This window comes from Papio anubis, chromosome 3 (genome assembly GCF_008728515.1).
Source record: "Papio anubis isolate 15944 chromosome 3, Panubis1.0, whole genome shotgun sequence".
Lineage (NCBI taxonomy): Eukaryota > Metazoa > Chordata > Mammalia > Primates > Cercopithecidae > Papio > Papio anubis.
In genome coordinates this window covers 94,481,614-94,505,739 of record NC_044978.1, presented here as the reverse complement: position 1 = coordinate 94,505,739, position 24,126 = coordinate 94,481,614, and the positions used below count along the sequence as shown (strand labels likewise).

Here is a 24,126-nt window from a genome sequence, read left to right as displayed (position 1 = left end):
ATCAAAAATGTCTTTTAGATTTAGTGTCTTTTTTGTGCACTCTCTAAGAAGTCTTGCCTATCCCAAGTCATGAGGATATTTTCCTATGTTTTCATCTAGAAGCTTTGTAATTGTAGCTTCTATGTTTAGGTCAGTGATCCATCTTAAATTGAATAAATACATATAGTGGAATTACTGAGAAACAGAGTAGTTGTGTGTTTGTAGGTAACTGCCAAACAGTTTGCCAAAGAGGTTGTACCGTCCTTCGTCCCACCAGTGATGTGCGTGACATTTGGGGTCTTGGTCTTTTAAATTTTAGCCACTGTACTAGGTGTGAAAACGTATCTTGTTGTGGTTTTAATTTGTATTTATTTGTAGACTAATATTTTTATATCTTCTTTTGCGAAGAATTTGTTGAAGATTTTTGTTTATATTTTTATTGGGTTGTTTTTATTGTTGATTTGCATAAAATTTCATAAATATTATGTATATAAGTCTTGTCAGATAAATGTACTATGAATATGATTATCTGTGGCTTGCCTTTACATCTTCTTATATGTCTTTTGATAAGCAAAAGTTTATAATTTTGATGCTGTCCAATGCATTAAAAATTTATTTTAGGGCCGGGCATGGTGGCTCACACCTGTAATCCCAGCACTTTGGGAGGCCAAGGCGGGCAGATCACTTGAGGTCAGGAGTTTGAGACCAACCTGGCCAACGTAGTGAAACCCCGACTCTACTAAAAATACAAAAAAATTAGCCAGGTGTGGCGACAGGTGCCTGTAATCCCAGCTACTCATGTGGCTGAGGCAGGAGTATTGCTTGAACCAAGGAAGTGGAGGTTGCAGTTAGCCAAGATGGCGCCACTGCATTCCAGCCTGAGTGATACAGTGAGATTGTCTCAAAAGATTTTTTTCCTTTTAGATTGAGTATCTTTTTTGTGCCCTTTCTAAGAAATCTTGCCTACCCCAAAGTTATGAGAATATTTTCCTATGTTTTCTTCTAGAAGCTTTGTAATTTTAGCTTTTATGTTTCGGTCTGTGATCCATATTGAATTAATTTTTGTGGTGGTGTGAGGTAGGGGTGAGTTTTCTTTTTTTCTTCATGTACTTTTAAAATGATAATTTACTTTATTTGCACACTCAGGCCACAAGGTTTTCAAGTTTCCAAAGTGAACATGGATTAGTGGAACTAATTAAATCTGACTTATTTTTGATTGTCCAAAGGCTCTTAGATGAATGTGTACCATTGGTTGTTGCTATTGATTTCTCATTTCTTTTGAGTTTCTATTTTATTCCCTTTGCCTCTGATTAAGCACTGTAGTTTTTGTGAAGCTGTCGGGCACCAGCACTCACATTTGCCATCAACTCTCTCCCTGGTGACTTGTACCTGTCTTTCTCTATGGTTTCCTAACCTTTCTCAAAATCTTCATGCTTCATGTCTTTGTTGATTGATCATATAAAATCTTCTTCACAAGCATTTTCTTCTTTATGTTGTTAATTTCTCTATAAACAAAGTAATTCTGTTATGGCAAGTGATTTTATTTTTGTAATAAAAATACATTTATTTGTAGCTTTAACTTTATTTCTTATGTTTCTGTATTACTTAAATGAAAAATGAAATAATTATAATGAATTATGTTTAAGGTACTCAATTAAAACTTGGTGCAGAAATGATTCCACTTTAAGGCTAAAAAGCTTTAGTAAATGTCAGGTATTATGTTCAAGAGCTCCTGCACGAACTTTCCCGAAGAGCTCACAATCTATCAGGGGAGGAGGACGTATCAGTACCCATGTAGTAGCCAGCGTGTATAGAAGAAGATGCACAGAACTATGGGAACAAAAAGGAGGGTGTGCTGGATTCTGTGTCCAAGTAATCATCTACGGTTTTGTTTTGTTTTTTTTTTGAGATGGATTCTTGCTCCGTTGTCCAGGCTGGTGTGCAATGGTACAATCTCAGCTCACTGCAACCTCCACCTTCTGGGTTCAAACGATTCTCCTGCCTCAGTCTCCCAAGTAGTTGGGATTACAAGCACCTGCCATCATGCCCTGCTAATTTTTGTATTTTTGTAGAGATGGAATTTCACCATGTTGGCCAGGCTACTCTTGAACTCTTGACCTCAGGTGATCAGGCTGCCTCGGCCTCCCAAAGTGCTGGGATTGCCGGCATGAGCCACCGTGCCTGGCCTCATTGATGTCTTTTCACAGGGCATATATGAACTGATTTTTGAAGGGCAAATAGGATTTTTCCTGGGAGAACAAAAGGGGTCAAGAATTCCATGCAAAATGAACAGCATGAGCAAAGTTATTGTTAAATAGAGGTGTATGTAAAAATTACAAACATGGCTAGGTGCAGTGGCTCACATCCCTACACTTTGGGAGGCTGAGGTGGGCAGATCACGAGGTCAGGAGATCTAGACTCTTCTGGCTAACATGGTGAAATCTCGTCTCTACTAAAAATACAAAAAATTAGCCGGGCATGGTGGTACATGCCTGTAGTCCCAGCTACTTGGGAGGCTGAAGCAGGAGAATCACTTGAACTTGGGAGGTGCAGGTTGCAGTGAGCTGAGATCCCGCCACTGCACTCCAGCCTGGGCAACAGAGTGAGACTCTGTCTGAAAAAAACAAAATTATAAACACATCTATCTGATACATTATCAAATGCTTACAACATAGGAGAATGGCCAAAGCTGATCAAGATTTCTGAATTTTTGAAACCTTAATACTGTTTGATCGGTTCAGTTCTATGTCTGGTGGGAGATCTTTTAAACAGCATAAATATGTTTCTCATCATTGCTAAACTCACTTTTCTCCAAATTGCCGCTAGTGTTTGTGAACTACAGGCACAAATATCAGTGATTTTCTTATTTCCATTTTAATTTTAATTTTCTTTTTAGAGATAAGGTCACTCTCTGTCACTCAGGCTAGAGTGCAGTGGCACAATCACAGCTCACTAAAGCCTCGACCTCCAAGGCTCAAGATCCACCTGCCTCAGCCTGCCAAGTAGCTGGGACTATGGGTGCAGTGCACATCACCACTCTGGGCTAATATTTTATTCTAATTTTTATTTTGTAGAAATGGAGATCTTGCTATGTTGCCCAGTCTTGAACTCCTGGCCTTAAGCAATCCTCCCACCTCAGTCTCCCAAAGTGCTTGGATTACAGGTGTGAGCCATCATGCCCAGCCTGTGATTTTTGGTCACTTCAATAAAAGATCCGTGAATATATTTAAGAAGACAACATTCTCATCGTCTCGAAAGGTTAGACTAACGTAAAAGTTTGCAGGCTGGTGGCGGTGGCTCATGCCTGTAATCCTAGCACTTTGGGAGGCCAAGGTGGGTGGATCACCTGAGGTCAAGAGTTTGAGACCAGCCTGGCCAACATGGTGAAACCCTGTCTCTACTAAAAATACAAAAAAATTAGCCAGGCATGGTGGCACGCACCTGTAATCCCAGCTACTTGGGAGGCCAAGGCAGGAGAATCACTTGAAGCCGGGAGGCAGAGGTTGCAGTGAGCCAAGATTGTGCTACTGCACTCCAGCATGGGTGACAGAGCGAGACTCTGTCTTAAAATAAATTAAAAAAATTAAAAAAATTAAAATTTGCAGTAAATTCTGGAATTTCTCATAATGTAGATATTTAAATGCCAGCAGAAAAGGCAGTTTGACCATTAATGTTTCTCCTAAAATTTCTTCAAACAACAACAATAGTAACAAAAAGTCTAGGAATGTGCTCTGCTTTTCTCTTCTCTACCACCTCTCCCACACTCCCTTCTTCCCTTTTCCTTCCTCTTCTTTCACATTTCCTGTTCTGTCTTTTCCTCCCCCTTCCTTTCCCTCATTTTGACAACCTTTTCCAATGTTCTACAACACTTCATGTATCGAAAATCAGGAAAGTAATTTGTTCATTTGCAGAAACCGAATTGTACACTGGTCTTTTTCAATAGAAAGAGCTTTAATTCTTGGAAATAGATGCTAACAGTCATTAGAAGGGCTGGGGCTCTAGGCTGAACCATAGGCATGACCCCAGAACAGCATCCCAGAATTCCTATGAGCCACTTCCACTGCAACCTGGCACAACAGTCACCCTACTCCTGCTAGGTGCATTCCGGCATCACCTGGATGCCCTTTCTTTGGCACCAGGAAAGCTAGTAACCAGACGGGGATAGCTGCCTCAGAATATACAATGCATCCCTGCCCATTCTTGCTGGCAGCCATAGCAGAAATGGAAGATCCATTGTCTTCACCTCACTTCTGCCTTCCAAATTTCATACAAATACATTTAATTGACTAAACCTAAATGCCATAAGTTCTGTCCAGAATCTGAGCTGCAAAGCAGACTGAGTAATACAGATTTTTAGCTCTTCCAGTTTTTGCAGATCATGAAAGAACACTAGCAGGAGAGAAGAATGGATGATGTGGGCCAATTCACCATATCTGTCACCCTAGGAACCATTTCAAAGTCATTGTAAATTCAGTGAGTTTTCATAACTGCTAATGAAATGTCTCGTTAGTATAGTTTTTAAAACACAAAACAAGATTTGTTCATGCCGTGAGCATTTCTTGAGTACCTATTATGTGCAAGCACTCTGCTGGGGTTACAAAAGTCTCCCTCCTAGAGGAGGTTGTAGCCTTGTGAAGACAGTGTGTGTAACAATTTAGCAAGTAGAAAATAATTGAAATATGTACAAAATGCAGTGCCAGAGAAGAGAAGGAAGTAATCATCTAGATTAAGGGTGAGGAGTCAGTGGCTTGGACATGAGCAATGGATAACACCTATTTGGACTCAAGAGAAGTGAACTTTTGAAGTCCAAGGAGAGCACATGCAAAGGCACAGAGGTGTGAAACAGCATGGCTCACGCAGGGTACTGCAGCCAGAACACCACTTTGTACCTTAGTAATAATCTGTTTTCATAGCATAGCCCAAGCATTAAAAAAAATGTTATATGGGCCAAGTGCGGTGGCTCACGCCTGTAATCCCAGCACTTTGAGAGGCTGATGGGGGAGGATCACCTGAGGTCAGGAGTTCAAGACCAGCCTGACCAACATGGCGAAGCCCTATCTCTAGTAAAAATACAAAAATTAGCAGGCGTGGTGGTGGGCACCTGTAATCCCAGCTACTTGGGAGGCTGAGACAGGAGAATAGCTTAAACCCAGGAGGCAGAGGTTGCAGTGAGCTGAGTAAGCCTAGGTGATAGAGTGAGACTGTGTCTCAAAAGAAAAAAAAAAAAAAAAAGAAAAAGAAAAAAAAAAGAAAAGGAAGAAAAGAAAAAAAATTTTATTGGATTCCAAGAATTCTTTTCCTAATCGAGTCACTGAGGCATGTACACAAAACTGTTAAGTAATAAAACTAGGAAAAAGTGATACTAAACTATTTAACATCTATTATAGTCATTGAGCACTTACCTATCAGAAAAGGATAATTATAAAGCATGGTTATAAACAACTGGTCTAGCTGTATCTCTGGGTACCTTTACACAGCAGCCCTGTTTAAATATAGTTTAAAGCTCTCTGGGCCCATGGAGTCTTTGGATCCAAACAAACTTACATAGTCATCAATGGCACAGAATTTCAGCTCTACCTACACCCAGAGGGCCTTCAGGCTTATCCCTCTCAAAAAGGCTGGCAAGGTTTTCCAGGGAATCCCTGAAGGGGTGCCTCACATGTGCTCGTTTTGAACAGAACTATGTTCTTTAAGTGGTTGACTCTTTTAAGGGCAAGTATCAAACTCAAAGCCTAGGTGATCAAGGCCAGTAAGGAATTAAGGGGAGGAACATTCTCCACTCTGCAGTCAGAGTCATTCTGGCACCGAGTATTGGAAGCCAATGAAGAAGCAGGCGATGTCATCTTTCATGTGGTCATAAAATGGGAAGGTTTCCTGATTCCACTTGCGGGACGTGCGGCAGGGGTGTGGCTCACCTGTTTAGTCTCCTCCCTCGCTGCTGCTCAAACCCCTGAGGGAGGGGGGAGCACGCGGACGGACAGGTCCCAGAGTCCAAGTGGGCATGTGTTATAGTGAGCTCCTTTAGCCTTGCTGTCCGGGGACAGCTGAGTGTTAACCTCCCCACCTCCATTCTTTTCCGGAGTCCCGGACAAATCAGGTCATATGAACTGTTTGAAAGGTGATGAATGCGGAGACTTTGTTGAACAGTAGAGGTGACTTTCAGAGGGATGGGGAGTTGGAGTTCCGGGAAGGTGGAGGGGTGTGGGGATAATCTACCACTGGAGTTCTGCCGTTCTGGACACAACTCCTCTTGATGTTCAGACGCCTCTTCCCTTCTTCTCCGCCGTGCCGCCCTGCTGCTCTCCACCACTCTCCGTCGCTCCCTGCCATTCTCTGCCACTCTGTTCCTCTACTCCTCTCGACATTCAGCCGCTTGTGTGTGTGCCCGCTAAGGTCTCAAGTGTATATGGGCACAGGATGCGGGGGACGTGGCAGCAAGAGTGGTCCCGGAAAATGCATCGTTGGGGCAAAAACAGGAGTGCCTGTTTTCACTTAGGTCCGAGGGCGTAGGCCCGACTGTGGAGCTCTCGCCAGGGACCCCGGCCTTCTCTACCCAGCACTTCTCTGTCCCCTTCCCCGCATCAGTTACCGACATTCCCAAGGTGAGTACCCTCAAACTAGAGAGAGGATCCTTCCTGAGGACCATGAACAGAAATCATAGACGGATGGAAGCTGAAGCCAGTGAAGAAGGCAATGTCTCAGACAGCAGCCAAAGGGGCATGGCCTGTGCTGAGAGCAGCTGGAAAGTGAATTGAGATTCCAACCTGCCTCCTCTACCTGCGCTGAGGAAATTATATGCCCTGACTAGAGTTTAGGCCAGTGTTTTCAAAATATGTTGCTCGGGTATATATGCATCTGAATAATTTAGGGGACTTGCTAAAAATGTGATCAATTTTATTTTTATTTCCTCTAAAGTTTGAACACCACTTAGGACTCTTTTTGTCGAAATGCCTATAGAAATTCACAGCTGATTACTTCCATTACATCTACTGCTTTTTACTGTTATTTAATTGCTTGATGGGTATGTGAGGTCCCTATGGTTTTGTTCTACATTATATTGCTTGAGTATTTCAAAACTGGGATAAATCCAAATTTGTAAATGTTTTATACCTCTAGTACATTCTTAAATTTAAAAAATTTTACAAAAAACTAGTCCATGGAAATTAGGGGAATAAGCCATGCCTGCATTCTATTAAAGAATAATTCCTATGTAAAACTGCAAATAGACAGTATTATAGTCTTAGAAAAATGGTAGGGTTGATACGGTTTGGGACACCCAAACTTCATCTTGAACTGCGGCTCCCATAATCCCTGTGTCATGGGAGGAACTCAGTGGGAGGTAGTTGAATCATGGGAGTGGATTTTTCCCATGCTAGTCTCATGATAGTGAATAAGTCTCATGAGATCTGATGGTTTTGTAATGGGGAGTTCCCCTGCACACGTCCTCTTCCCTGCTGCCATGTAAGATATGCCTTTGCTTCTCCTTTGCCTTCTGCCATGATTGTGAGGCCTCCCCAGCCACGTGGAAGAGTTCATTAAACCTCTTTCCTTTATAAATTACCCAGTCTCAGGTACATCTTTATTAGCAGCATGAGAACAGACAAATACATAGGGTGAAACTTTTGATTATATATGTAAATATATAAAAATATCCTTCCCACTAATAAGACTTCTTTCTCCTCAGATATGAAACTAACCATGAAGAAAAATATTGTCAATACACAACAGTCCTTTGTAAACATGCCCAATGTGATTGTACCAGATATTGAAAAGGAAATAAGAAAGATGGAAAATGGAGCATGCAGGTAAATCCAAACATTTTCCCATGCATTTTTAATATTAGCCACAGTTCTTTAATTTAACTAGGTTTAATTTCAATTTAGCTTTATAATTTGTACCTTGAACTTTGTAATGTATTTAATTTAGCAAATTTATTCATATTTTGGAACAGCATAACTTGTCTAACAAATAACACAGACTTATTTATTTATTTATTATTTATTTTGAGATGGAGTCTCACTCTGTTTCCCAGGCTGGAGTGCGGTGGCACAATCTCAGCTCACTGCAACCTCTGCCTTCTGGTTTCAAGCGATTCTCCTGCCTCAGCCTCCTGGGTAGCTGGGACTACAGGTGCGCACCACCATGCCCGGCTAATTTTTTTTGTATTTTTAGTAGAGACAGGGTTTTGCCATATTGGTCAGGCTGGTCTCGAACTCCTGACCTCAAGTGATCCACCTGCCTCAGAGTCCCAAAGTGCTGGGATTACAGGCGTGAACCACCATGCCCGGCCTGAACATAGATATTATTGTGGTCACTTTTTTGGAAGCACCTATTAAACACCTATGCCAAACATTTCTTTAGTCACTGGCAGGGCTTTTCCTCATGGGACATTTTGAATCTAAAGAGATGACATTGCCATAAATATATATGAAAGGTACTCAGAGTATGAAATGCTAGCAATGTGATTTAAAAGTATAATTTAAAGTGCTTACCCTATAAATGAATATAATGTATATGAATGTGGTTGAATTTACTTTTAGTGGGAAGAAACATTAGTTAGAAAACTAGTTCACTCAAATTTTTAATATGATCTAAGTCCCGGATATCACACTTGCTATTTGATAAATATTAACATCAATCAATGCATCAAACAATAGAAATGTGGAAAACCTAGAAAGTAGTTTCTTAGTTAAATGCATTTTACTGAATTATGCATACATTTTATATAATTCTATGTATTCTGTATAGTTCTAACTTCATGCTCACTAAAAACTGTTATGTGTGTTAGTTTAGGAGGGAAGGAAAAGAGGTGAGGCAATTGTCCCCCTAGTGAGGAATGTTGCTCCTCCGCAGTGGTTGAAAATATTAACGCATCTCTCTCTGCCTCCTATTGGACTGTAGCTCCTTTTCTGAGGATGATGACAGTGCCTCTATATCTGAAGAATCAGAGAATGAAAACCATCATGCAAGGGGTTCCTTTAGTTATAAGTCACACAGAAAGGGAGGACCATCACAGAGGTGAGCAGTATGATCCATCCTTGGTGCCGGTTTTTAACCATTTATGCCTAAGGTTGCAGTGTTTTGAATTTTTGCAATCAGACCATGGCGATGACCTTGAGCAGTTGAATAGAAATAACTCCCACATGCTTAGCATTCCAATAATCAAACACTAGACATAAATGGGTTGGTAAACTGTTGTTTAGATAAAAGGTCTTTTACTTCTTAAGAGCAAGCTTGTCAAATGCCTCTGCTATCTAGACAAGATGTGGGATCTCAGGAGGAGTTATTTTTGTTCCTACCCATGCCATCTCTTGGGAAATACTGCCACTGCCCAGTGATTATTTATCGCCATGGGGTTCCAAGTTGTAAACACTCTTGCTTCATTTTCCCTGAGACCCACTGGGGTCTGTCCCTTAAGAAACCCAGTCCTCTCTGATTTCTTGTTTCTCTCTGATCCTTCTTTCAGGGTCCCGAAGCAAGTACATGTGAGAGGGTTAGCTGTTATTTTCTAAAATGCTCCATCCCATTTGGTCCTACTTTTAGAAAATAGAGCACTGGAGAGAGGTGCTAGAAGAGAAAAGCAAAAAATCCTTAGTAGGAAATAAAGAAGTTGTGAAAACTTCAGATACCAGAATTGAGATTGCAGAAGGGGTGTGGTGTGGTGTTGGTGTGGAGCTGGGGTTTCCACCTGTTTTACATAATTAGTTTTTCTTTGCTTTTTTCCTCCCCTGTTTTCCCCTCTTTCCTATTTTTCTTCCCACTGACTACCTCCAGCCTTCCCATTGTTTTTATTTATCTTTTCTCCTCATCTTATTTTCCCTGACCATGTTAGGTCTCTTGTTGGGAGTTACTGGCATTGAGGTTGGTTCACTTAAGCTAATTCTTGGTATGAACTTTGACCGATATGCATTTACTAACCATGTGTATTATAGTCCATTTTTATACTGTTATGAAGAAATACCTGAGACTGGGTAATTTATAAAGAAAAAGAGGCTTAATGGACTCACAGTTTCACATGGCTGGGGAGGCCTCACAATCATGGCATAAGGTAAAGGAGGAGCAAAGTCATGTCTTACACGGTGGCAGGCAAGAGAGCATGTGCAGGGGGACTGCCCTTTATAAAACCATCAGATCTTGTGAGACTTACTTACTAGCATGAGAATGTCATAGGCAACACCCACTCCTATGATTGAATTATTTCCCACTGGGTCCCTTTCATGGCATGTGGGGATTATGGGAACTATAATTCAAGATGAGATTTGGGTGGGGACACAGGCAAACCATATCACCATGTTTGTTCAAGACACTGGCATTTGGCAAGTCATGCTTCATGGAGGCTCAGGATACACTTTTATGCCTTATGCTTCATAATATGTTTTTGAAATATCATCTAGACCTCTTTAGTAATGAGTAGAAACAAGAAAGAATTTGTTTTTTCCGACCATTTGCTTACCATGGACATTATACATATGGTGACTATTGTGATTTCAGTGCATGTTTTTCATTTCCCAGAGAGCAGTACCTGCCTGGTGCCATTGCACTTTTTAATGTGAACAACAGCAGCAATAAGGACCAGTAAGTATATTTACAATAGAAAACCAAAGCTATGGTTTTAAAGAAAACCAGTAAAAAAGGTAGGAAAATATCTGAATCTGTTATAGAGGAAATATTTATTAAGCAAATGATCTAATACAATGGCAATGATAGTCTACCATTTTGTTGAAAAGTAGTATTTATTCATTCATTTATTTGAATAAATGTAGAAAAAATCATGTCTATAGTGTTCATGCAGTTGACTTTCTTTGTGAATAGAGTGACTGAGAAAAATAAGTGAAACACATTACTCCTGGAAACTTTCCAGTTTGAGCCAATGTGTCTTAGGTGAAGTTCCTCAGGAAACAGTTTCTGAGATGGAGGCTTGTATGCAGAGGTTTGTTGGGAATGGTCTTGGGAACAATATCTGGAAGGGAGTTGGGGGTCAGTATTGGGGAGAGGGAGAAGTCAAACTTCAGAGAATAGAGCTGATGTACAATGTGATTCAATGGGGATCCCTGGAGCAGGGATGACCTTTTAGAGTTGTCCCTATTTAGGTAACAGACTTGGGCCTTTGTACCCATGAACAGTTACTGGAAAAAGGTTGGCCCTAGAAGATGGAGCATAACCTTGAACATGGTGGTTTCCTTCAGCCAAGGCCAACCAAGTGAGAGGAAAAACTGAGCTGACAACAACCAACACTCTTGGCAAGTGGAGAATGAGTGCCTGAATTTTGTGCACCACCTGCATAACCACTGTACAGCCCACCTGTGTGCTGCTCAGATCTATTTTGTTTATATAGAAAATTCACCCCATGTGGGAATACCTACTCCAGGATCCTGGTTATTCTTTTTTCTTCAGAAAGCTTGTAAGAGGAAAGTTAATGGGATTAAACTAAGGTCTCTGGCAGCTGCAGGTGGTTTTGAGGCCTCAAATGAAATTCTTCACCCTCTCCGCTTCTACTCATTCTAGGGTCTGCTGGTCTAGATGACTTAGCTGGTGTGAACAATATAGACACTCATCCCTGAAGGACTTGAGCCCTGGGTCACCATGCCCTTCTTGAGTCATGGCTACAGTACTTGCCCATTTACCACCAAAACTGGGCTGGAAAATAACAAAAGACCACCTAGGTGCAAATACATCTCCCCTCCCTGCATTGTATAACAGCAGCACTGCCTACTTCTGATGATCAAGGTCAATAACTTTTGCCAGTGTGGTGACTCTCTTCCTTGCCTGTTGGTTTCTTGGCATGAGGGGCCCAAAGTGGCTGGGGAGTAGCCATAGCTTAATGTTTAATGGGGCTCTGGCATTCCCTGGCAGATGCATCACCCTTCTGGAAGCCAGGGCCTCTAGACCCACAGATCCTTAAGTTGCAAGAATGGGAAACACACCTTTCCTACATTTGTCACCCCTACTTAGACCCCTTAGTTCCCAGACCAATTCATTCTATACAGGAACCATACAATGATCATTGTTTTAGCATATATACAGTATCCTAGAGGATGGCACCTTATCTTCCTAGAGTATAAACTCTATGATAACACCTCAGCTGTGGTTTCAAAAGGTCACTCCTTAACTATCCTGTCAGTAGCTGACAAAAGGTGTGCAGCATATGATAGGACCATGGGATCTCATACTCAGGGTCCAATGCCACATTTTTTTTTTTTTTTTTTTTTTTTTGCCTTAAAGCGAGTCCTTGGTCCAAAGTGATGTTAAGCAATATTTCATATTAGTAATCATGCTTCATATGCCCCTAAGTAATGGCACTGGTCAAAGCCCTGTGGCAAAAAAGCAAATGAATAGCCATAATATATGTCAGTTCTTATCAATATATTTGATGCCCCTTCCATGGTGTCAGAAGTCCAATTTAGTTAACTTGCCATCAAGTGACTGATTACTTTCCTCAAGAGAAAGCACTGTTTTGGAGTCATAGCATTGGTCTCTGTAACAGATAGGTTCACTAAGAGCAAAAAACAAACAAACAAACAAAAACGAAGATTTTTCAAACTTTGTGCTCACACTCATAATATGTCCATTCAGTCTGCCTCTTCTCCCGAAATATTTTCCCTGATCTTTCCATCCAGGTCCCTGACCAACCAGTCAAGGCATTTGTGACTGCCCATGAGTTCTTTTGCACTTGTATATTCTTAATTTGGGCTATTTCTTTTTCCTTTATTTGTTTATTTTTTTGAGACAAGATCTCACTCAGTTCCCCATGCTGGAGTGCAGTGGTGCAATCTCGACTCACTGCAACCTCCATCTCCTGGAGTTAAGCGATCCTCCTGCCTCAGCCTCCCGAGTAGCTGGGATTATAGGTGTGCGCCACCCCGCCTGGCTAATTTTTGTATTTTTAGTGGGGTTTTGCCATGTTGGCCAGGCTCGTCTCCAACTCGTTGGCCTCAAGTGATCCTCCCACCTCAGCATCCTAAAGAGCTGGGATTACAGGCATGAGCCACCACACCCAGCTTGGACTATTTCTTTTTCCATACAAACTAGATGACTGTATACTGCTTGAAGCTGTGCCATTGGGGAAATTAACCTCACACTGTCTTTCAAGACCATCTCTAAGTGAGGCTGTGGTGCAGACACAGCCCATTTTGGCTTGCATCCACATTCTAAACTGACCCATCTATGCAACACGCTGTATCAGCTCCTTCTAAAGAACCCCACATATGGCCACAGGTGGGGGCTGATAAATAGGTGCTGAGTGGAAAATGACATAGTGGAAAAGGAATGGAAATTTCCAGCCATGGAAAATGACATAAAGAAAGGTACTGAAGGCCAGGCATGGTGGCTCAGACCTGTAATCCCAGCACTTTGGGAAGGTAATCCTATTTCAGGGTCTGATTAACAGAATGCCATTGATACAGACATAGTGGACTAATGTGGTGCTTTGAGAAATGTCCACATGATCCAGGTCCCTCAAGACTGTCATGACAGTAGGAAAGAGAGTTAATATCGCCTTGGAAAAGAGTGTAGATGTGTACAGTTTGTCATCCCATGTGAGTAGGAACTATGTCTGATCCTCTTTCCTGATAGTAGTGAAAAATGACATGCACATGACTGACCCAGAACCTTAGGTATGCAGTGTATATCAAGTGAATGCATGGTTTTCCACATATGACACAGCAGCTGCAATTGGGGCTACCACTTGGTTGATTTTGCAGTCATCTACTGCTGTCCATTAGGATCCATTTGGTTTTTGCAGTGGTCAGATGATGAATTATGTGGGGAAATGAAGAGGGATCACTTCCCCTGCATCCTTTAGGTCTTTAAGGATGGAATTTCTTTTTCTCCCCAGGATGCAATGTTGCTTTTGGCCAGAAGGTGGGAAGCAGCTTAAGGGCTTCTCCTTGATCTTACCCTTCTTTCCTCACAAGCCAAGGAACTAGTGGGGTAAGGGTGGGAGTTCTGCCAATGACCATTAATCTACATTTCGCTTTTGTATTCAGGAATTATGTACATTTCACTTTACATTTAGGAACTGGAGAAATGATCACAGAGTGGGTCTCTGTTATTTTCCACATAGGACACGGCAGCTGCAATTGGGGCTACTACTTGGTTGATTTTGCAATAGTCTATCTGCCATCCACTAGGATCTATTTAGTTTTTATGGGAGTCAGATGATAAATTACATGGGGAAATTAAGAGAGACCACCACTCCTCCATGCATGATTTTATACAATTATATACATTTCTCTTTTATATTCAGGAACTTGTATACATTCTACTTTTATATTCAAGAATTACATACATTTCACTTTTACATTTAGGAACTGGAGAAATGATCACATAGTAGTGGGTCTGTGGACTCAGTGGAAACACCATAAGTCACATCTCATCCAGAAATCTATTATTACCAGTCCATCATATGCTCTTCAAGTTTAACAGGGGGCCACAATGATGCTTCAATCCCTAGGTGTCAACATCAACTTGGATCCTGTGCCAGTCTTCGATGTATCTAGGAATTCTTTTTTTTCCCCCAGAGTACAGTGATCTAAGTAATGGCCATAGGTTCTTTAGGACAAAGACTGAGGAAATCATTACTGGAATATATTTGTCATAGTGTTGCGGAGTTTTTCTTCATGGGTCATGGCATCTCCTCTAGTCAGTGGTTTTAAGTCTAAGTTTTGGCTTAGATCTGGAACTTTTCTAAGGATTCTGATTTTTTTAAAATTTAAATTGTAATGAATCAATTCATTTTTTGAGATAGGGTCTCGCTATGTTGCCCAGGCTGGTCTTGAACTCCTGGGCTTGAGTGATCTTCCCACTTCGACCTCCCAGAGTGCTGGGATTATAGCCATGGGCCACCGTGCCCTTACAAGGATTCTGATTTTTTTGATGGAATGAGTTGCCCTCAACCTCCTAATTATTCATTCCTGATTTGTTTTGGTTGTATATATTAAATAATACCCTAACTAGCTAATAGTCTTCCCATCTGTCTAGGAATACTGTGTTCTATTAACCTCGTCCATAGCTGTCTATAGGTTAAGCCCCTTCGTTACCATACCCACCTTAATGCTCATTATAATTACTGAAGAAACCTTACTTCTGATGGGTAAGCACTGCCATTAGTCTCAGTTATTTCTGGATCTTATTAACCCTGTTGCTCTCAGAGAACCCAGTTCTGTAACGGCATTTCCCATCATCAGCCCTGGCCTACAGAGGATAGCACCACTGAACTTCTCAAAGCTACTAATGCCCCTCTCACCAGCCTATTCCACATCACTTTTGCATCCTTCGAGCTCTCTTTGGGAACATAATTAGCTGGTAGACTATCTTCCAAACAGTGTATCCACTTCAAGATGCCACTTTTCTGAGTCTTTTGATACCTTCCTCCACCATCTGCCACGGTGTTAATGTTTATTTCATTTTGTATAGGCCATTACCTTTTCCAGGTTTCCAAGAGCCGTTTGAGTAGTGTGTCGACATCATCCTTCAGGATCCATGGTAGGCTGTCAAATCTTGACTCATAGAAGTGTACTCCCATAGCAGTAAATTCTTCCTTATCCAACTTTATGGTTCTGTCCCTGTTTGTACGTGACCATCTTGGATGTTAAGCCTCACCTCACTTGTCAATCTTATCTTCCATTTCTTCTCAACAGAGGCTTTCCACTTCTGCTGGGTCATTCTTACCCAGATTAAGTCCATTGCACTTAGAAATTTTTCTGCTCTAATATCCTCTCTCTTCTCAACTTCTCCAACTCTTAGTCATACTTTGAGGCCTAGCTTTAGACCTACCTCCTTTTAAAAGCCTTCTCTGACTATCCTAGTGGTAATGAGATGCCTTTTCATTCATGTCTGGATAATGAAATTTCCTAAGACATCTGAGCTGACAACGGCAGCCTGCTATAACCCTAGGTCTGTCTGACTTCAGAATCTATTCCCCTGCTGATAGAGAAAGTTAATTATAGAAAGAGGCACTAGTTACACAATCTCCACTCAAGAAGAAATTGTATGTAGAAAAAGGTGGCCTTAAATCTGATAAATTATTCTAATAATTGAGATTCCACCATATTACCAGACAGCTTGTTGATTACTCATGAAAAATGACTTCAGTCAGGGTTATTCCCTCTAAAGAAAATTGATGGCATTTTCTTAAAATTCTCAATGATTTTATTCAAGGATAAATGTAAATGATGTCAAGAAGCTTAAATTTTAAAAATTATTTTTAATACATTAACACTTTGGAAGAACACTCTTAGGGGGCTGTTTTTTCTTAAAATTTTCTCCTTGGTTTTATGCCTTTATTCATCTCCATTCGTTTCTACTTCCCACATCTATTAGCTTAGAAGTTTTTGTTTATTATCTGGATAATTGTCCCTCCCCTTTTTTTGGTAGAAATCTCCAGCAAGAGACCAGATGGGTTTTGAGCACTGGAGCAGGTCTTTGAATGCAAGGCTGAGATATTTGCTTGATGAAAAAGAAAGTAAAGCAAAGAAGAGGTAAGACTTTGGCAAGAATTACCCCACATTTTTCTACCCATAACATTTCTGTATTTTAATACTACTTGCTTAACTTTTTCAGCAAGTCAGATGATAAAAATGAAAATAAAAAGGACCTAGAGAAGAAAAAGAAGAAAAAGGACAAAGAGAAGAAAAAAATAGAGGAGAAAAGCAAAGATAAGAAAGAAGAGTAAGCACTTTTACTGGCATTGAAATAGAATGAAATTGTGATGGGTTTTAGATGCAGGGACGGTTTTCCATAATACAAAGTAGGAAGAAACTTTACAGTAAAGAGCCCTGTGTAAAGACTAAATGTCTTTAAACATTGAAAAATAAACATTTAACATAAATTATCGGAAGTGAATTAAAACTTTTTCTAATTTCCCTCAAATTAGCAACGGTAGCATTATTCTTAATTCTCTATGGTTAATTCGCTTCCCTAAGCATTAGTGAAGATAACTTATCGCTGAGAAATATTTAGGTTCCAAGGAGGATTAGGTTTCTAGGATCCTACCATCATTTTAAAAGCTGAAATAAAAATTTAATTTTTATTTTGATTACATTCTTATAAGGAGTGTGCAACCTAGATTCCTTGCACGCGCAGATCACAATAAGGTTTGTGCTCCTATGAGAACCTAATGCCGCTGCTGATCTGACAGGAGACAGAGCTCAGGCGGTAATGCTCCCTTGCCCCGCAGCTCACCTCCTGCTGTGTGGCCCACCGGCTTCCTAACAGACCACAGACCAGTACTGGCCCACAGCCTGGGTGTAGGGGGCCTCGGATCTATTCCCTCTCAGTGGCTGAAGTATACAACTGACTGCAGTATCGCAGTGAAACCAGGGCTTTAGTAAAAATCTAATGTATGCTTTAATATAAGATTGGTCATTTCGTTATTTATCCACCCCTCACTAACCACTTTCTTATGACTAATGCTCTTATTCCATGCTAATCTTCCCACTGCAGAGTGAGCTTCTCCAGCTTACTTCCATTTCATTAATTGTGGTTGATGGGCATAATGATGTTTAATATGGTAAATAAAAATGTTCTTGTATCTTGGTAACTATCCCCTTTATTTCTAATTGCTGCTAGGGAGAAGAAAGAAGTTGTGGTTATTGATCCTTCGGGAAACACATATTACAACTGGCTGTTTTGCATCACCTTACCTGTTATGTACAACTGGACAATGGTTATTGCCAGGTGTCTATAATTTTTTTTTTTTTTTTTTTTGTGGATCTCACCCCATTTCTAATTTCCAAGTTCACTGACTAAACAATTTGACTTAGAGCCTTTTAGGACACACCTCCTTTCTCTACTGCAGGTGGTAAAGAGAGGCTAGATTATACTCAGTGTGTTTTCCTGGAATCAGGAGGAGGTGCTTCAGTTCTCAGTATAACTGGGTCTCCAGTACTGGGATGCATGGAGGGGTCAGGGGAAGACTTTTCTTTTTAAATTTTTTTACCTTTCATTTTAGGTTCGGGGGTATATGTGCAGGCTTGTTATATAGGTAAACTCATGTCACAGGGGTTTGGTGCACAGATTATTTTCTCACCCAGGTATTAAGCCTAGTACCAAATAGTTATTTTTTCTGCTTCTCTCCCTTCTCCCACCTGTCACTCTCAAATAGACCCCAGTGTCTGTTGTTGGAGGGGAAGACTTGTAAACTTTTGGTTGTATAATAACTTAATTAGAACATCGGGAGAAACTATTTTCTTTGGCCTATGAGAAAAAAATGTTGCCAATAGTGGATAAAGGTCAAGGATTTAGTGTCTTTTACATGGTAAACATCTCCCTCATCCAAGGCCAAGCACAATTTCCTAAAGCATTTTGGGTACAGATAGTCAATATGAACCAGGTGATCAATGTGTTTCACCCAACATATTTTGATTTTAGTTTTAGGCCATTTATTTTTTAAATTTATTTAAAGATTTTTTTGTACACATTTATGGGGTACGTGTGAAATTTTGTTACTTGTATATAACAAAGGGTATTTAGGGTGTCCATCACCCAAGTTCAATACGTTTTTGTTAAGTACAGTCTGTTAATCAAACATTGAATTTATTCCTTCTGTCTTACTGTATACTTGTACCCTTCAACCCACTTATTCTTATTGGATGATTTTACAAAGCTGACTAGCATCATGGAAAGGATGTTAGAATTCAGAAGTGTGAGGATCAAAATCCAACCACTCAGGGAAAGTTTCGGGAAAGCCATGGTTGATTAAAGGACTCTAAGGACCTCTCGTAGCCTGAGTGTGCTGTGCTTCTCACCATGATAAAGAAAATATACAAAGAGAACTTTTACTTAAATTGGCCCACATTTCTTTTTTATTTATACAGGTGTTTCTTTTTTTACAGAGCATGTTTTGATGAACTTCAATCTGATTACCTAGAATATTGGCTCATTTTAGATTACGTATCAGACATAGTCTATTTAATTGATATGTTTGTACGAACAAGGACAGGTAAATATGTTCAGTTTTGAATATTTTAAAATTTTATGCTTTTATCTCTAGCATTGTAATTTGACATTTCCTAATCCAAGTATGCTTCAAAGTAAACCCACAAAAATCTGTTCTAGAGAAAAAGGCACAGGTGAAAGCAAGAGTCATGATGTATAAACTCACAGGCTTAGATGACTCCAGCTGATTCAGAGGAAGTTACTAGGCAACCTTTTGACAAGTAGATGCGGCTTTCCTCCATTATCTTGTTCATTGGTTTTGTGCCAGGCGAGAGGAATAGAGAGAGCAGAAATATTCTGCCAGTTATAGGGGAAAGAGTAATTGCTACCTAACAGGGAGATAATTTAAAGAGTCATGGGGAAAAATGTCGTCGTCCTCAGCAGAGCCATATTCAAAATTTTATAAGAAGGAGGAAAAATGCATTTAGCTCAGCTTTGTGGTTTATGATGAGATATTATTGACCAGAGGGGATAGCTTCGGAAGTATTTCTGTTAAGTAGGTAGAAGCTGATTGTTTCTACACCACTCTTCACTCGCAAATGTAACCGGTATACACAGACTATAACCTTTAAAGAATCATTATGTAAAATAGAACATTCTCTAAATACTAGTATCCTGGAACAATGCTCCACTCGCTCTGTCATATTTGTAACTTTGGTAGTCAGTTTAGGAGAAGGAGCAAATCCCTTTCCTAGTGTAATGTATCAGATGGCTGAAATGCTGGGTTTAAAACACACAAGGCCCATGGTAACAGCATAGGAGGGAAGATCCCAAGTGTCTAAGGGAGCAAGAATGACAGATGAAAATGCAGCCTCAAGGGACACTTATGCTTCACATTGAAGGGGTAAGGCAAGAATATGCAAAATAGACAGCACAGGGCAAGTACCCAAGCATCCAGGGTAGAGCTGGGATTCTGACAAGGCAGTGGCATGGGCTATTAGGTACATCGCTAGCGTGTTCAGGAAACCCTCCACGAACTGTGTATGGTGGGGAAAAAAACAACAACGCATTGTATATTACTACACTCTCAATACAATACAATTCTGGTCTCCAATATGTATGTGGTGTTTCCTCTACACACCAAGCAATTCTGTAACACCAGCTGGGTTAAAATTTAACTGAATTCGCACACTCACGGGAGTTAGAACAGGCCTCACAGGTTAAGGGCTCAGTCTCCCAAGATGATCCCCCTCTTCAGATGCCAATCGTAAGTCTCAGGTTGTGGCTTGTGCTTCTGACTGACCAACTATATATTGGGATTCCCACAGCTCCCTCGTGGGTCCAGTAATTTGCTAGCACAACTTACAGACCTTAGGAAAACACTTACGTTTACTGCTTTATTTTATTAATAAAGGATATGATACTGGATACTGAGGAAGAGCCAGATGAAGAGATACATAGGGCAAAGTTGGGAAGAGTCATGAGAACAGGGGCTTTTGTCCCCATGGAACTGGGGTGTGGCACCCTCCTAGTTCGTAGATGTGTTCACCAACCTGATAATGCTCCAAACCCCATAGTTCAGGGATTTTTATAGAGGCTTCACCATGGAGGCATGATGACTATTTAACCCCGCCCTCCAAAGCCTTTCCGGGATGGCTGGAGGTTGGGGTAAAAGTTCCAAGCTTTTAAACATAACTTAGTCTTTCTGGTGACCAGCCCCATCTTGGACCTCACCTTTTCCTTCCTTCCCTCCTTCCCTCCTTTCTTTCTGGCGGTCGGCGGGTGGCAATGATTCCTGACTGGTGGTGGCGGGTTGATCGGCAATGATCCTGATCCGGTCGCCCGCCCTGCCTGGCGGCGGCGTCTGCCCGCCCGCCGTCTGCCCGCCCGGCCTGCCTGCCCGCCCTGATCCTGCTTTCTTCCTTCCTTCCTTCCTTCCTTCCTTCCTTCCTTCCTTCCTTCCTTCCTCCCCTCCCTTCTCCCCTCTTTCTTTCTTTCTTTCTTTCTTTCTTTCTTTCTTTCTTTCTTTCTTTCTTTCTTTCTTTCTTTCTTTCTTTTTCTTTCTTTCTCTCTTTCTTTCTTATAATATCATAGAGACTTAGGCTGGTCTCGAACTCGTGTACTCAAGGGATCCTCCTGCCTCAGACTTCCAAAGCACTGGGATTATAGGTGTGAGCCCCTGCACCTGGCCAGAACAAAAGACATTTCTATCACCCAGGAAACATCAAGGGATAAATAACTCTGTTTCAGGAACTGGGGTCAAGAACCAAATACCATAACAAAAGATGGACTTAGGGCCGGGCTCAGTGGCTCACGCCTGTAATCCCAGCACTTTGGGAGTCCAAGGCCGGTGGATCATGAGGTCAGGAGATCGAGACCAGCCTGGCCAATATGGTGAAACCCTGTCTCTACTAAAGTACAAAAATTAGCTGGGTGTGGTGGCACGTGCCTGTAGTCCTAGCTACTCAGGAGGCTGAGGCAGAAGAATTGCTTGAACCCGAAAGGCAGAGGTTGCAGCAAGACGAGATTGCACCACTGCACTCCAGCCTGGGTGACTCTGACTAAAAAAAAAAAAAAAATCACTTAGTAACCATATTGCTTAGGAAATTACAAGAGTTTTAAGAGTCCTGTGCCAGGGACTATATATATATATATATATATATATATATATATATATATATGTATTTATCTCACAATATCACAAGAACACTACTCATAAAAGGAATGGCTTTACCTGGATGGAGATGATAGACCTTGAGAGATTCGTACACTTTCACTTTTGCACTTACAACATTTTACTTTTTTTTTTTTTTTTGTGAGACAGGGTCTCACTGTTGCCCAGGCTGGAATGCAGTAGTGCTATCATGGGTCACTGCAGCCTCGAACTCCCAGGCTCAAGTGATATTGAGTCTCAGCCTCCTAAAGTACTGGGATTACAGATGTGAGCTGTCTGGCCAAAATTTTACCTTTTATTTCTGCAGCAGAATATTTTCTACAGCCATAGGTTGATTGATATTTGTATTTTATTACATTGTTAAAGTCATATTTATTGAAAATGAATTTTTCTTTTGACCTCAACAAAGTTAATTGACAGTTACTTCACAAAAATTCACAATTACATAAAAAGGAGAAACACTGAATTTATTTTATTTTTTATTTTAGGTTACCTAGAACAAGGACTGCTGGTAAAGGAAGAACTTAAACTCATAAATAAATATAAATCCAACTTACAATTTAAACTTGATGTTCTGTCACTGATACCAACTGATTTGCTGTATTTTAAGTTAGGGTGGAACTATCCAGAAATTAGATTAAACAGGTTATTACGAATCTCTCGTATGTTTGAGTTCTTCCAGAGAACAGAAACAAGGACAAACTATCCAAACATCTTCAGGATTTCCAACCTTGTTATGTACATCGTCATCATTATCCACTGGAATGCATGTGTGTACTACTCTATTTCTAAAGCTATTGGATTTGGAAATGATACATGGGTCTACCCTGATACTAATGATCCTGAATTTGGCCGTTTGGCTAGAAAATACGTATACAGCCTTTACTGGTCTACACTGACTTTAACTACCATTGGTGAAACACCCCCTCCTGTGAGGGATTCTGAGTATGTCTTTGTGGTGGTTGATTTCCTAATTGGAGTGCTAATTTTTGCTACCATCGTTGGTAACATAGGTTCTATGATTTCCAACATGAATGCGGCCAGAGCAGAATTTCAAGCAAGAATTGATGCTATCAAGCAATATATGCATTTTCGAAATGTAAGCAAAGATATGGAAAAGAGGGTTATTAAATGGTTTGACTACCTGTGGACCAACAAAAAAACAGTTGATGAGAAAGAAGTCTTAAAGTATCTACCTGATAAACTAAGAGCAGAAATTGCCATCAATGTTCACTTAGACACATTAAAAAAGGTACGCATTTTTGCTGATTGTGAAGCTGGTCTGTTGGTGGAGTTGGTCTTGAAATTGCAACCCCAGGTCTACAGTCCTGGAGATTATATTTGCAAGAAAGGGGATATTGGACGAGAGATGTACATTATCAAGGAAGGCAAACTCGCTGTGGTGGCAGATGATGGAGTCACTCAGTTTGTGGTATTGAGCGACGGCAGCTACTTTGGTGAGATCAGCATTCTTAATATTAAAGGGAGCAAAGCCGGCAATCGAAGAACTGCCAATATTAAAAGTATTGGCTACTCAGACCTGTTCTGTCTCTCAAAAGATGACCTCATGGAAGCTCTAACTGAGTATCCAGATGCCAAAACTATGCTGGAAGAGAAAGGGAAGCAGATTTTAATGAAAGATGGTCTACTGGATCTAAACATTGCAAATGCTGGCAGTGATCCTAAAGATCTTGAAGAGAAAGTTACTCGAATGGAGGGGTCAGTAGACCTCCTGCAAACAAGGTTTGCCCGAATCTTGGCTGAGTATGAGTCCATGCAGCAGAAACTGAAACAAAGATTAACCAAGGTTGAGAAATTTCTGAAACCGCTTATTGACACAGAATTTTCAAGTATTGAGGGACCTGGAGTAGAAAGTGGGCCCATTGACTCTACATAGAACTGAAAAGCTGGTCATTGACAGGGACACGCCTCATGATCCTTCTGATCTTGTGACTGACATCAAATAAAACTTAAAAGAAGAGGAAGACTCAGTTCGGAAATTTTTCCATGAGGAAAATGTGCTTTGGTGCAAGGTACAAGGCCCACACCCTCTCTGAGAGATACTATGATTAAAAAAGCTTTATATCTTGGGATTTTTCACAACTGATAATGTGCAAAGATATAAACTGATTAACTTGTCAATGGCTGTATCTTCTGATTTTTTTCACATATGCTCGTTTTATGTAATAATCTTCATAAAAATGAATAAGTATCCCTCACTTTCATGCCATTTCCATTGTTGAGTGAAGTGTATTTGAAGTAACTGAGGATTACCATGTACATCATGTTTGGGATAACATTTTTAAAAATTAGACTGCAATAAAGTAAAATTAATTATGCAACGGTAGTGAAAATGAGTTATTTGATAATTTAGCAGGGAGTTTAGGATCTTGCAGAACTTCAGGGTCATTTTAAGGAAAAATCAATCATTTTTGTAGTCTAGGACTGAGAAAGAGTGGTTGAGAGAAACTTTTTACCAATAAAAGCATGATAAATCAGACTTTATGAATATATATATGTATACACACACATATAAATATAGACATATATCACACTGAAGATCATAGAATGTTTTAGGAATCTTTTATATTAAATTT

General features: G+C 40.5%; 1 protein-coding gene across 1 annotated transcript; it reads left to right on the top strand.

Moving 5' to 3' along the window:
• The first annotated feature begins 7,663 nt into the window (after positions 1 to 7,663).
• On the top strand, positions 7,664 to 23,868 carry CNGA1 (cyclic nucleotide gated channel subunit alpha 1). The gene is made up of 8 exons (XM_031664418.1): positions 7,664 to 7,784; positions 8,881 to 8,997; positions 10,492 to 10,554; positions 16,419 to 16,457; positions 16,540 to 16,647; positions 17,548 to 17,655; positions 18,813 to 18,919; positions 22,018 to 23,868. Exons 1-8 carry the CDS (start codon positions 7,666 to 7,668, stop codon positions 23,424 to 23,426), a joined length of 2,070 nt encoding a protein of 689 aa, XP_031520278.1. The 5' UTR covers positions 7,664 to 7,665; the 3' UTR covers positions 23,427 to 23,868.
• The last annotated feature ends 258 nt before the right edge of the window (positions 23,869 to 24,126 follow it).

Excerpts from the sequence above, each read along its gene's own strand:
- CNGA1 (XM_031664418.1), top strand. The coding sequence starts at position 7,666 with ATGAAACTAACCATGAAGAAAAATATTGTCAATACACAACAGTCCTTT. Across the intron at positions 16,458-16,539 it reads GAAAGTAAAGCAAAGAAGAG|CAAGTCAGATGATAAAAATG; the intron begins GTAAGACTTTGG and ends TAACTTTTTCAG. Across the intron at positions 18,920-22,017 it reads GTTTGTACGAACAAGGACAG|GTTACCTAGAACAAGGACTG; the intron begins GTAAATATGTTC and ends TTTTTATTTTAG.